At 45.1% G+C, this 15,258-nt stretch overlaps 1 protein-coding gene across 1 annotated transcript in view; it reads left to right on the top strand.

Annotated features, from left to right (window-relative positions):
* Positions 1 to 15,258, top strand: part of LOC145349767 (contactin-associated protein-like 5) — an 803,770-nt gene that overhangs the window by 566,083 nt on the left and 222,429 nt on the right. The window contains exons 15-16 of the mRNA XM_080198309.1: positions 9,716 to 9,843; positions 14,986 to 15,156. Coding sequence (XP_080054435.1) covers positions 9,716 to 9,843; positions 14,986 to 15,156 — 299 coding nt within the window. The remainder of the gene's footprint in view (positions 1 to 9,715; positions 9,844 to 14,985; positions 15,157 to 15,258) is intronic.

Raw genomic sequence — 15,258 nt, 5'->3', positions numbered from 1 at the left:
ATTCTTCTAATTCTGGAAAAAGGTATATCTTTTTGATTATGATTCTCCTCAGTTCTGTTCCATTGAGAGGAAAGAACAGTTGAGTTTGAAAATTGCATCATTCTGGTGAATGTATCCTGTTCCCATGATTTTCATTATCATAGTATCCCTGCAATGCAGAAGGAGGCCATTCGGCCCATCGAGCCTGCAGCGACAATGATCCTACCCAGGTCCTATCCCTGTAACCCCATATATTGACCTTGCTAATCCGCCTGACACTAATGGACAATTTACCGTGGCCAATCCAGCTAACTCACTCATCTGTGGAATGTGGGAGAAAACAGCCACCATTCCGTCCTTATATTAGTACAATACAGAACCACAGAAGCTACAATTAAACACATTGATTTAACTGACCTATGGTGGCACAGTGGTTAGCACCGGGGGCCCGGATTCAATTCCGGCTTCGGGTGAGTGTCAGTGTGGAGTTTGCACATTCTCTGTGGTTTCCTCCAGGTGCTCTGGTTTCCTCCCTCAGTCCAAGATGTGCGGGTTAGGTTGATTGACCATGCTAAATTAACCCTCATGTCAGGGTAATTAGCTGGCTAAATGTGTAGGGTTATGGGAATAGGGCCTGGGTGAGATTGTGGTCAGTGTAGACTCAATGGGCTGAATGGCCTCCTTCTGTATTGTAGGGATTCTATGATCAATGATTCTATGATGAACTCTGAGGAGAGTAGGTACCACAAATCCCCACCAAAACCCATGTGGTCTATTTTTAACTTGTCACAAGAATATGCCCTTTCAAGCTACATAAGTAAGGAAGCAGAGCGAAAATAAAACGAAAGCATGAAGCGGTTTAATTAACATCAGTATTTGGGAAAATGCTAGAATCTATTATGAGGGATTTGTTTACCGGGCACTGAGAAGATCATAGTCGGGTGAGGGAAATCATGTTTGACCTATCTGTACAAGTTTTTTTTTTAATGATTAGTAGTAGAATAAATAAAAGAGGATTAGTAATGTAGCATGTTAGGATTTTCAGAAAGTATTTGGGAAGCATGGTGGCACAGTGGTTAGCACTGCTGCCTCACAATGCCAGGGATGCGGGTTTGATTCTGGACTTGGGTCACTATCTGTGTAGAGTTTGTATGTTCTCCGCATAAGTTTCCTCTGAGTGCTCCAGTTTTCTCCCACACTCCAAAGATGTGCAGGTTAGGTGGCTTGGCTATGCTAAATTGCCCCTTAGTGTCAGAGGGACTTGCAAGGTAAATACGTGGGGTTACGGGAATAAGGCCTGGGCAGGATGGTTGTCACTGCAGGCTCAAAGCACCGAATGGCCTCCTTCTGCACTGTAGGGATTCCATTCTATTCTGTGAAAAGGTGTTGCAAAGGGGATGAAGGTAAGGTATTAACATGGGCTGGAGATTGCTTAATGGACATATCCATATAATTGGAGTATCGAGTATAGAAGTTGGAGTGTTATGGTAAGGTTATATAAGGCATTGGTGAGGCCGAATTTAGAGCATTGTGTACAGTTTTGGTCACCTAGCTACAGGAAGGATGTAAGTAAGGTTGAAAGAGTGCAGAGAAGGTTCACAAGGATGTTGCCGGGACTTGAGAAGCTGAGTTACAGAGAGAGATTGAATAGGTTAGGACTTTATTCCCTGGAGCGTAGAAGAATGAGGGGAGATTTGATAGAGATGTGTAAGATTTTGATGGGTATAGATTGAGTGAATGCAAGCAGGCTTTTTCCACTGAGGCTAGAGGACAAAAAAACCAGAGGGCATGGGTTAAGAGTGAAAGGAGAAAAGTTTAAAGGGAATATTAGGGGGAGGGGGGATTCTTCACGCAGAGAATGGTGGGAGTGTGGAATGAGCTGCCAGATAAAGTGGTAAATGTGGGGACTGTCCTCTGAGGAGCGATTGAATAGAATAGGGATATAATTCCCTGGAATTTAAAAGAATAGAGGTGATCTTATTGGAAAATACACAATTCTTAGGGAACTTGGCAGCGTACTTGCTGAGAGGATGTGACAAGGGAGTCACAAACTAGTGCCACAGTTTCAGATTAAGGGGTCAGCAGTTTAGGATTTAGAAGAAGAAATACTTTGTCAATCAAAGGGGTTGAATGTCTATGGAAATCTCCATCTCAGAAAGCTGTGCATACTCAGTTGGTGAATATATTCAAAACAGAGATCAGTAGTTTATGGATGATAGTGGCATCAATGAACACAGAGATAATAAGGAAAGCTGGAATTATTTCAAATACCACCACAGAATAGTTACAGTATAGAAAGAGGCTATTCAACCCAGCATCTTGGTGCCAGCTGTCTTCAAGAGCAACTGAATGAGTCACAATCCCCCACAATTTCCCGACAACCCTCTTCAGGTAATTATTCAGTTTTGTTTTGAAAATCATGTCTGAATCATGGTCAGGGAGCCATTGGATATAGAGAGGTGGAAAAATTGGGTGGAGAAATGGCAGATGGAATTTAGTCCAGATAAATGCGACGTGATGCATTTTGGAAGAACTAATATCAGATACAGAGGGACGTTTTTTACACAGCGGGTGGTGGGGGCCTGGAATGCACTGCCAAGTAGGGTGGTGGAGGCAGACACGCCGGCATCGTTTAAGACTTACCTGGGTAGTCACATGAGCAGACTGGGGATGGAGGGATACAAACGAATGGTCTAGTCGGACCAATGAGCGGTACAGGCTTGGAGGGCCGAAGGGCCTGTTTCCTGTGCTGTGCTGTTCTTTGTTCATACAGTACAGAAGGGGCCCATCAGTCTTTAGATTTAACAAATCTGCCTCTGTTAGCCTCCGGCACTGCATTCCAAACCCTTACCTCTGACTTCCCTAACGGGATTTTCCTCATGTGGTCTTTGCATATTTACTTCTTTCTCAGCCTGCCCTGTCACCATCAATGACTTGTACACACATGTGACCCCTTGGATCAGGTCACCATTTTATTCGTATGAGATCACCACTATTGTCTATAATGGATTAACACTGGCTAATGCCCTGCACTGTATTTCTTTGCTATCCACACTTGATCCTTATTCGACTAATCTCCTCCTCCATTATGATGTGGAGTTGCCGGCGTTGGACTGGGGTAAGCACAGTAAGTGGTCTCATAACATCAGATTGGCACTCACCTGATGAAGGGGCAGTGATCCAAAAGCTCGTGCTACCAAATAAACCTGTTGGACTTTACCCTGGCATTGTGAGACTTCTTACTGTGTCTCCTACATTATTGTATTGACTAAAACTGCACACAATCTCTATTTTTAATCACCTAATTATTTCAACCTAACTTTGGGTCTTCTAGTTGCCATGGCTTCACAGATCTGACTTGAGGGTTTTGTCCTCAGGTTTTTGCTCAGTGTCATTATTTGCAGAATCCTCATCATCAGAGCCTTCGGTAGGCTGGAGCAAGCTTAGACTCTAGCCTCAGCTCTTCTGTGCCCATTCATCCAATGTACACTCTCTTGCGAAGGGGTTCATTGATTTGGTATAATGGCATGTCTGGAAAAGCTTAAACATCAGGCGTCCATAACCTTCTCAAGAAAACAGTGCTGTTGCTATAACCTTGTAGGAGTCCCAATCAGCCATTCCTTTAAAATATCAGCTGCAGAAACTATGAGCACTTGACATAATTTCAACTTTTGCAAATAAACATTGAGCCGCTGATAAATTACAGCTTAAAATCAAACAATGGTTGCCCTTCCCTGCACCTGTTTCAACAAATTATTAGAAGTCTGGACTCTCAGCCCAGCATGCAAAATGAGTACTTGCTCCTTTGGCATTAGTAGGGAATGAAAACCCCAGACCCAAAGGGTCTTGTTCTACATCTGCCTGAAAATCACCAGAAATGCTTCTGCATTGTACTCTCTAGAAGAGGCAACAGTGGCCGGCTATGTCTTAAATCACTTGGATCTCTGTCATGAAACCATCACTGCAGACGTTTCAGTTCCCCCACGATTCCAACCGAACCCTTCATTATTTATCAAGTGACTAGCATGCTGCTAATAGGATAGGGCTTGCCGTCTCTATTAGGGCTGTGCAGAAATTTCTTCTGTCCTCCCTGCACCATCATTATTATCAGCATGGGCTCCTTTGCCTGAGGGTAGTGATTCAGACACAGGTCTAGGAGAATCAAATCAACATAAGTACCATGAAAATTTGTGCGAGATGCTAAGTATTTTTTTCGAAACTGTTAAACTCCATTCAGGCAGAAACGATGTGTTTCACTCACCTTGTCAATTACCTCACTGATAATGCTAATGGAAATGATATAATTTCACAGCTCTTTCTAATCTTACAAATGATACAGAAAGTTATGGGCTGGAATTCTCCTGTCCCGCCTATCACAGGGAGTATAGTGGGGGGCAGACCATGCAAAGGGCCATTGATCTCAGGCAGGATTCTCCGATTTTGAGGTGGGCATGGCCTCTGCTGTTCGTTCACTGGCCCAATTCACCATTGGGTTCTGTTTGCACTGCAATGGTTTGAGCAGAAATTCAACGCCAGTGCAGTTCTGAGGTTCTGGGCAGCAAGGTGGCACAGTAATTAGCATTGCTGCCTCACAGCACTGGAGACCTGTGTTCAATTCTGGCCTTGGGTGATCGTCTAGTTGAGTTTGCACTTTCTCCCAGTGTCTGCGTTGATTTCCTTTGGGTGCTCTGGTTTCCTCCCACAGTTAGAAGTCTCACAACACCAGGTTAAAGTCCAACAGGTTTATCTAGTAGCGTAAGCTTTCAGCGTCGCTCCTTCTTCAGGTGAGTGAGCAGCTCTGTTCACAAACAGGACATATGTAGACACAATTTATAGGATAATGGTTGGAATTCAAATCTTTACAGATAATCAAGTCTTAAAGGTTTTTATGAGCGGAAAGAGGGTTAAGCACAGGTTGAAGAGGTACGTGTTGTCTCCAGCTAGGACAGTGAGTGAGATTTTGTAAGTCCAGGCAAGTTGTGGGGGTTACAGATGGTGTGACATGAACCCAATGTCCTGGTTGAGGCCCTCCTCATGTGTGCGGAACTTGGCTGTCAGTTTCTGCTTAGCAGTTCCACGTTGTTCCTCCCACAGTCCAAAGATGTGCGGGTTAGGTTGATTGGCCATGCAAAATTGCCCCTTAGTATTAGGGGGATTAGCAGGGTCAAAACTGGGGTTACGGGGACAGGGCCTGGGGTGGGATTGTTGTCAGAGAGTTAGTGCAGGCTTGATAGGCGAAATAGCCTCCTTCTACAGCGCAGTGACCCCGTGATTCTGTGATCCTTATAGCATCAGCCGCGGAAGAGGCCGGAGAATTTCGGCCAATGACTTGTAATTTGATGATGGACAATGATTGCCATCGAAAATTGGCGCCTCTTTTATTAGCGTGCCTGAATTATTGGGAAAAGCAACCAGGTGGCGTTGTAAAATGGGCAGCCCTCCTGGTGTCACTCGCTCTATTTAAAACAGGGGTGATTTCCAGAACGCTCTGTGCCTGGCGCCGGGAAATTGTGTATGGGTCTGAAAATGGATTTCACTCCTGGCGCTGAACGGTTCCTTTCAAATCGCAAGTTGGATCACGCCTCGGCGGAACCAAATTCTCCGTCCTTGCTGCAGCGGTAGCAGGGTGTGGAATGTCAGTAAGATTGTGCCCTTCGTCCTTTTTTTTTTGAGAAAATCTTGCCAACATGTCCAATTGTCTCTTTTAAATACAACGCACGTAACCACCATTCTAGAAATCAATCTTTCCAGAGTGCCTGTCTGCTAGATCCCAATCTGTCACTCCTTCTAAATTAGTTTTTTTTTAAGTTTATTTATTTATTAGTCACAAGTGAGGCTTACATTAACACTGCAATGAAAGTTACTGTGCAAATCCCCTAGGTGCTGCACTCTGGCACCTGTTCGGGTCAATGCACCAAACCAGCATGCCTTCAGGCTTTGGGAGGAAACCGGAGCATCCGGAGGAAGCCCACGCAGACATGGGGAGAATGTGCAAACTCCACACAGACAGTGCCCCAACCTGGGAATTGAGCCGGATCACTAGTACTGTGAGGCAGCAGTGGTAGCCACTATGCCACGTCCCAACTGTGGGATAACTAGCTAGCTCTAGTTGAGTTAGTATCTGCACTTTGTTTACAAAATGCCAGGCATGTGTGAAATATTATTTAATTAAAGCAGAAGGTGAAAAATGATGCCTGGAATGCACTTTATCCAAACTAACTATTTATTTTTAACAGTGGAAAGGTTAACTACAAGGTTGTAGTTTATCAAAATGTATGTGGTGCCTGAGGCATCTTTGCTGAGGTTTATTGTTGCTATGCTTTCCGTGAAAGCAGCTTAACTCTGCCAATCAATGATAGACTTCCTCGAGGTGTAAAATCAAAAACCAAGCCATCGCAACAATCCGCTTTGATGCCCTGAGTTTTCATTGATTTCCAGAGAGGATTCTCTTAATTGATTGATTGTCAAAGGCCCAACAATTAACGGATCAGCTAAAGTATCCACCCCAACCTCTGTTTACTCGAGCCATGGTTAATAAATTTGGGAAACATTGAAGGTTTTATTGTGATGTGCTGAGGTTTTTGGCACAGATTGGTCTCTGAGTTACTTCAGTGGGCTATATTTTTATGCGTCAACCTCTCCCCACCCCCCCAGCAGGCATGTTTCTCATGGCAGGTTGTGAAGTCTGGATTGGGGGTGGTCATATGGAATTGGGTGGCTACCCATACCATCATCTTCTCACCCACTCCCGATTCACCCCTGTAATATGGGAGGGGGTTGGCATAGGTATCAAAATTAGTGACTCAGCTCAGCTATTTAAATGAAAAATTATGAGTGTATTGTGTTTGTTATCAAACCAGTTCACCCTGAGAATACACTGCCCACACCATTAGACATTTAACGTGAACAAGAGGGCAGGGGTGGGAAACCCAGTTTTTTAACTCAAGTGCTAAAAGGGCTGGTGAAACCACGATCAGGTAGGGAACTAGTTTGAGTTTATTTATTCATGTCACAAGTAGGTTTACATTAACACTGCAATGAAGTTACTGTGAAAATCCCTTAGTCTCCATACTCCGGCACCTGTTCAGGTACACTGAAGGAGAATTTAGCAAGGCCCAGTGCACCTAACCAGCACGTCTTTTGGACTGTGGGAGGAAACCAGAGCACCCGGAGGAAACCCACACAGGTGCATTGAGAACATACAGACTCTTCACAGTGACCTGAGCTGGGAATCGAACCCGGGTCCCTGGCGCTGTGAGGCAGCAGTGCTAACCACTGTGCCACTGTGCCACCCCCCCCCCCCCACTGCATTGGGGATGTGCTGGTGCCTGCGATATTGGTTTGCCTCAACTAGGGTAAAGTTTTTCAAAGCCATCTCAGCCTTTTAGCTAAGATTAAGCACTAGATCAAGTTTGGGAGGGGGGTTCAATGCCTCATCCTGTCAGCTTGGTTCTGGTCTGTCCCTAATGTGCGGATCATGAATTGGATTCAGTTGGAATTGGGTTTTTTGAATGGAATAAACATTCTTCAAAAAAAGGGGAAGTGGGGTTCACTCCTCAGGAGCTGCCCTTTTGGATCCCATGTGTCCATGCCCCTCTCCTTTCTACCCGTTCCTGTCCTTAAACCTGCACTCAACACCCCCCTCCCCTCCCCATCACCGCCCCTGTCCCTAACCTACCCAAATCCTACAGGCCCAAAACTCCAGCTCCCGGGAATCATCTCCTTTTTCCTCCATAGTCCCAGCAGCTGCCAACATCTCCACGGAGCTGCTGGAACTGATGGTGCTGCCAGCCAATCTGACTACCCAGCAGCTCTGGAGGGCGGGACTTGTGGAATTCCCACTCGACCCTCATTGGTCCACCCTGCAGTGTTCTGTAGCTAGGGGCCAGGCCGGTGGGGAACGTTCTGCCTCCGGCAGAAATCGTTCTGTTTCCAGGTGGACAAAGGATTGATGGTAGAAATGTCATCAGTCTGAGGATCACTGTTTGCTGTGCAGACACATGGATTTGGGCCGGTGTCTGTGGGAGTTTGCGCATTCTCCCCGTGCTTGCGTGGGTTTTCTCCGGGTGCTCCAGTTTCCTCCCACACCCCAAAGATGTGCTATTAGGCTGATTGGAAGTAATAAATTGTCCCTAAATTAGTTTCCCTCAATGTGGATTGCAATAAAACAATAGATAAGGGTCATGGGTGGAGGGGGGGACTGGTAATGTTAAAATGGCAGTGTGGGCTCGTTGGGCCAAGGGCCTGTTTCCTGGGCTGTTTTTGTTCTTTGTTCTTTGTTCTTTAGGACAGAGGTGAGGAGACATTTCTTCACTCAAAGAGTGGTGAGCCTGTGGAATTCATTGCCACAGGAATAGTTGCTGCCAAAACATTGAATGTATTCAAGAGGTGGCTGGATACAGCACTTGGGGTAAATGGGATCAAAGGTTATGAGGAAAAAGCAGGATTAGACTATTGAGTTGGACAATCAGCCATGATTGTAATGAATGGCGGAGTAGGCTGGAAGGGCCAAATGGCCTCCTGCTCCTATCTTTGTGTTTCTAGTTTCTATGAAAGAAAGACTTGCACTGTCTGTCATGATTTAAGGATGTCTCAAAGCAAAGCTTACAACCAATCATTTGCCTCCTGAGTGTATGTGCTCTTAAGAGATCACACACTCTTTGCAACAACGCAAGAATGAATAGATCAACTGAGTGACATTGGCTGTGGGATAAATATTCGTTAGGAAACCAGAGAAAGCTCGACTGTTCTTCTTTGAAATTGTTCATGGGGTCTTTTACAGAGTCTCAGTTTAACATCTGATCTGAAACTGGAATCTTAGCCAAGATGTTGTGCTCAAATGCTGTGCTCTAAGTCTCTTAAGTGAGACTTAGCATCATAGAGTCCCTACAGCGCAGAAGGAAACATTTAGCCAATCGAGTCTTTTTGATTTGATTTAAGAACATAAGAACATAAGAAATAGGAGCAGGAGTAGGCCATCTGGCCCTTCGAGCCTGCCCCGCCATTCAATAAGATCATGGCTGATCTGTCGTGGCTCAGTTCCACTTTCCGGCCCTCTCCCCATAACCCTTAACCCCCTCTCTTATCAAAAACCCATCAACCCGCTTCTTGAAAATATTTAGCGAGGCAGCCTCCACCACTTCAATGGGTAGAGAATTCCAGAGATTCACCACCCTTTGAGTGAAGAAGTTCCTCCTCAACTCCGTTCTAAAACGCCCCCCCTTTATCTTACGGCTGTGCCCCCTAGTCCTACTGTCTTTTTTCAGTGGGAAGAGTCTCTCCACCTCTATCCTATCCATCCCATTCATCATTTGATTTGATTCGAATTGATTTGCTTTATTGGTGTCACATGTATTAGTATACAGTGAAATTCATTGTCTCTTGCACGCTGTACAAAGCATAAAGTTCATAGAGAAGGAAAAAAGAGAGTGCAGAATGTAGTGTTACAGTCATAGCTAGGGTGTAGAGAAAGATCAACTTAGAGCGAGGTAAGTTCATTCAAAAGTCTGATGGCAGCAGGGAAGAAGCTGTTCTTGAGTCGGTTGGTACGTGACCTCAGACATGTATGACCACTGAACCAAACCTGATAGATGGGGCTGCTTCACATTTATGCTTACATATTGAAAGTGGTTGGCCAGTTTACCTGACAGCTGTACGTAACAAGGTCAGAGGATATCAATCTATGGTGTATATTAATTTTGAGTAACTTTTTCTTTTATCCTGGTTTTTCTGGCAGGACCAATGACACGGGCCTTCTTTCATACAAGGATCACTTGCCTGTGACTCAGATTATTATTGGAGACATCACGAAGACAAGCTCTGAAGTCCTTTACAAGCTTGGGCCACTACGTTGCCATGGTGATGGTAAGTGCCCTGCAGTTACGTTTTGTAAATGGTCTCCCAGAATAGATGTCGGACTGGTGCTAAATTACCCAGCATTTGAAATCAAATCAAAAAGTCGAGTTAATATCCAGCGTTTGATGGGGCCAATATAAAGGAACACCTGACTGCTGAACACCGTAAAATCCATTAGTTTTCCTTAAAAAAAACTTGCTTACAGCAAGTTCCTGCTTCTAAGACCAGGGTGCCAAACCCCAACTGGAAAGGTAACAGAGTAACACATCTACCACCCCACCTCACCCGCAATGCTGTGAAGATACTGAACGTGGGAATTGTATTCGTGGGTGGGTTGCGCTTCCAAAATATCACCATTTTAAGATGACACCATCAGGAACTTTGAATTTATTTTACTGGGAACAAGGAAGAATTGTTTCTGAAACCAAAAGAGAAAATTGCTGGAAGATCTCAGCAGGTCTGGCGGCAGCTGTAAGAGGAAAGAGCTGACATTTCGAGTCCAGATAACCCTTTGTCAAAGATTACAGCACCCATAGTAATTTTGCTAGAAGCGTTTTGGAGTTATGGGTGGCATGGGCAGAGTGGATAGTCAGCTGCTCTTTCCAAGGGTGGAAAAGTCAAATGCTAGAGGGCATAGGTTTAAGATGCACGGGGAAAAGTTTAGAGGAGATGTGCGAGGTAGGTTCTTGACACAGAGGGTGGTGGATGTCTGGAATGCGCTGCCCAGGGAGCAGTAGGGAGCAGGTACATTAGCAGCATCTAAGGGGCAACTAGACGAATACATGAATAGGATGGGAATGGAAGGATACGGACTCTGAAAGTGCATTTGGATTTGGTTTAGGCAGGCATCATGATCGGTGTAGGTTTGGAGGGCAAAGAGCCTGTTCCTGAGCTGTACCTTGCTTTGTTCTTTGTACGTTTACTTCCAAAGGCAGGATTAGAATTCTCCAACCTCCCCCACAGCAGGGACTTCCTGGTCCTACTGCAGCGAATGCAGTTTAGACTGAGCGCCAAACTCTTCCTTCTCACTGGTGGGTGGTGGGGTTTGTTGGGGGAGTGGCAACCATGACTTCAGTCCATTATCATCCTGCGCAATATGTGTCTTTGTTGACAAAAAACAGAAAATGCTGAAAACCTCAGCAGGCCTGATGGAATCTGTGGAGAGAGAATATAGCCAACTGGATGACCTATCAGAGCTGTTTCAGATTCCAGCATGCACAGTATTTTTGTTTTATCTTAATATTTCTTTGCAAGGTGGCCTGGATTTGAAACTAAGGGCTAGAAAATATGTGCCTCTGTTGGGTGTATTTTAGTGGGGAGGCACATAAAATAGGGCAGGTGCTCACTCCGCCATTTGTCTGCTACTCCTGAGCTCACTCCCGCCATGTGGTAGTCGGTGGATGGGCACCAAAATATGGCAGCCGTCACTGCCCCCCTCACAATGTTAAATTAGTGATCTTGAGCGGCATGGTGGCACAGTTGTTAGCACTGCTGCCTCACAGTGCCAGGGACCTGGGTTCAATTCCAGCCTTGGGTGACTGGGCAGTGTCTGCACATTATACCCAAGTTTGTGTACGTTTCCCCCGGGCCTCCGATTTCCTTCGACAGTCCAAAGATGTGTGGGTTAGGTTGATTGGCCATGCAAAATTGACCCTAGTGTCAGGGGACTGGCAGGGTAAATGTATGGGGTTGTGGATATAGAGCCTGGGTGGGATTGTGGTCAATGCACACTCGATGGGCTGAATGGCCCCCTCCTCAACATGGGGATTCTATGATTTCTGATTGAATCGCTTCACCGTTGGCTTGCATTCAGCTACCTAGGCTGACCTTAAGAGCATAAGAACTAGGAGCAGGAGTTTGGCCCCTCGAGCCTGCTCTGCCATTCAATAAGACCATGACAGATCTTTTCGTGGACTCAGCTCCACTCACCCACCTGCACGCCACAACCTTCAATTCCTCTACTGCTCAAAAATCTACCAATCTGCCTTAAAAATAGTCAACGAGATTGCCTCAATTGCTTTACTGCATTGAGTTCCCTGCTTAAACTTCTCTGCCTCAGTTTCGTTTTTCAAGAAGTTATTTAAAACCTACTGCTTTGACCAGGTTTCTGGCCAGCTACCCTCTTTTGGCCTTATGTGGCCCACTGTCAAATCTAGCTTTCTCGTGTGAAGCACCAGGGGACTTTTTATCACATTAAAATGAGCTATATAAATATTGTTGCCGCTGTTGTAATTAGGATGTCAGCAAGCTATTAAAAACTCACTTACAACCTCGCTCAGCAAGGTGTAGCATTTTCCCGTTTCTTGAAAACAATGAGCGGCAGAAGTGATTAGCACTGCTGCCTCACAGCGCCAGGGACCTGGGTTCGATTCCCAGATTGGGTGACAGTCTGTGTGGAGTCCGCACGTTCTCCCCGTGTCTGTGTGGGTTTCCCTCCACAGTCCAAAGATGTGCAGATTAGGTGGACTTGCCACGCTAAATCCTCCCTCAGCGTACCCGAACAGGCACCAGAATGTGGCGACTAGGGGATACTCGTAGTAACTTCATTGCACTGTTAATGTAAGCCTACTCGTGACATTAATAAATAAACGTTAAACTGAAGTGAAAAGTCTTGTTAAATGGTTATTGCAGTGGAGGTTTCGGTCTGTGGAAGCCTCGGGGGCACATCCACTTGTCGTGGCGGAGATTCACAGACAGCAACGTCTCTGAATTTCCATATTATCTGGCTCATATGTGGACTCCCAGAGTTGCTCTCAGTTTCTGTAGAGTAATAATAGTGAATGCGAACGGCTTCGCTACAAGGTCACTGTCTTTTTTCTTATTCTGTTGCATAGAATTACATAGAATGTGATTTTCCGTAGCCAACTCCACCCCCCCCCCCCCACCTCCCCACCCCACAGCGTGTTTTGTGACAGCAGAGACCGTCAGCCATTGGCTGATGGTGGGATCACCTGGTCCGGCCATTGTCAAAAGGATTTCTTATTGTTCGCGCCCTCCACCACCAGGGAACCCGCAGCGGAGAGTTGCCATCAGAGGAACCGGAAGACCCCATTAACCGGATCAGCTGGAAAATCCCTCCCATAGAATTCACAGCATCATTCCAGGCCACTCATCCAGGCTGGTATAGACTCAACATGAGTGTCCTCCCACACTACCACATCTTACTCTACAAGCATTTTCTTCATTAATACTAATCCACCTTATAAACTTTTCCATCCATTCATTCTATCTACACTTCCCGCTGCCTCAGAAAAGCAGCCAGCATAATTAAGGACCCCACACACCCTGGACATCCTCTCTTCCACCTTCTTCCGTTGGGAAAAAGATGCAAAACTCTGAGGTCACATACCAACCGACTCAAGAACAGCTTCTTCCCTGCTGCTGTCAGACTTTTGAATGGACTTACCTTGCATTAAGTTGACCTTTCTCTATACCTTTGCTATAACTGTAACACCACATTCTGCACTCTCTTGTTTCCTTCCCTATGAATGGTATGCTTTGTCTGTGAAACGTGCACAAAACAATACTTTTCACTGTATGTTAATACATGTGACAATAATAAATCACATCAAATCAGATCAAATCACCTTCACTTTAAAACCAGTGTTATGCTTCACTCATCTCCTCAATTTTATTCAAAGCACGAGACTTTTAATCTTTTATCATATTTGTATCACGCTGTAAATAATTTATTAAAAAGAACCTATACTATACTAATATTTTGACCTGTGTGCTCTGCATCGCATCACATCAATCAGAGTGAATTTTTTATTTTACCTCACATATTTCTCACAGAAGCATTTAGAATGTAAATGGGTATCAAATGTGCTTAGAAATGAAATAGCACTCTCTGTCTGGTGTTGAGTCTTGAAGTAAGATGGTTAATAGTTGAATTATCTAAACTGACTAAGTTCTTTAATTAAGTAACGGGGAGAGTTGGTGAGGCTAGTGCAGTTCATGTGGTGTACAAGGCCTTTCAAAGGTATTTTATAAAGTAGCAAATAGTAGAGCCAAGGAACGTTACGGCAAGGAAGAAGTCTTTCAGCTGATGACACACTGTTGGCTGAAAAATCTGTTGCGAGTTACGAGATCTCAGCTGGAGCTCACTAGCATGTAGAGATAAAATCACCATATTCCCAGATGACCATAGGCTGCTCTCCCCTTTGAGGGGGAGAGCTGACAGGCGATGATTTAACCTCAGGATCACCACACCTCAGGCAATGGTCAAGGCTGAGAAGGCGGGGCCGACATGAGTAACCTGGGCCTGTACGGGAACTCAGCCCAAACTGTCGGCATGGCCCTACATCACAAACCAGCCATCCAGCCAACTGAACTAGCCAACAATTGGGATCTTCCTGAATAGGAGAGGGCTGAGGCAGCATTGTAATAAAGGTACTGACACGAATTAGGTTCAGAGATTTAAAGGACCAAGCTGGAATATATAAATTGACACGGGAATGCAGATCAAAGGGACAGTGAGCTGAAAGGGATACATTCAGGGCAGTATGTAAGGAAAGAATACTTCATCGAGATGTTCCGGAAAACATTGAAAGGGGCAAATATCAGAGTTCTTGAAAAGAAACATGTTGCCAAGGGAACTTGAACCAAGTAAATGTGTGGTTATTTTGACCTTGCAATAGCCAGTATTTGGCGTAAAGAGGAGGAAATTGACCAGAGTAAAATTGGAGGGTGTCCTAAGGGAAATGGCTGGCAGGACTGTTGTGGTGGTACATCCACCATGATCAGATAACATGCATGGAGAACTGTCCACTTAGTCAGTTTATCCAAGGATAAACAAGGCCAGCAAAGGAATCGGTACCTTTTTACAGTACAACCAATGGGAGAACAATTGCACATCCACATTTAGGATATTGCTACACGGAAGGGTTCCTACCCAATAAAAATTGTTTGAATGCCAATAGTTTGTAAGCACCTTACTGTGTTACCATGGCAGAGAGACAGTCTAACCATGGCATGGGGTCCCACTTTGGCAGCATCTTTCATAGGGGATGCAGCAAGTCAGCCAAATGTCCATTGACTTTCAGCGGGACCAGACGACAGAACGGGCCAGAAAATCCTGCCCATGTATTGAGTTATGTTTAACCAGTAAATGGATTGCATTCTCTGATGGATGAATAATTATTTACCCAGGAAATTACTGGAATGCAGCATCATTCAACACCGAGTCCTCGTATCTCCATTTCCCCACCTTCCACGGTGAGCTCAGTGCGGACATTTCATTCTTCTTCAAGACGACTGCTTCCTCGGGGGTTTTCCTGGAGAATCTCGGAATTAAGGACTTCATCAGGATCGAGCTGAACTGTAAGTATCATCGGACTGTGAAAATTGTCGGGTTACAGTCTGAGTTAAAAGCAGAAATCTCTGGAAATATTTGGCCCAGGTCAGATGGCATCAGGCCAACAC

The sequence above is a fragment of the Carcharhinus amblyrhynchos genome, chromosome 11 (assembly GCF_965287045.1).
Source record: "Carcharhinus amblyrhynchos chromosome 11, sCarAmb.v2.hapA, whole genome shotgun sequence".
Lineage (NCBI taxonomy): Eukaryota > Metazoa > Chordata > Chondrichthyes > Carcharhiniformes > Carcharhinidae > Carcharhinus > Carcharhinus amblyrhynchos.
The sequence above is the reverse complement of the archived record's forward strand: the minus strand, read 5'-3'. Positions and strand labels throughout refer to the sequence as shown.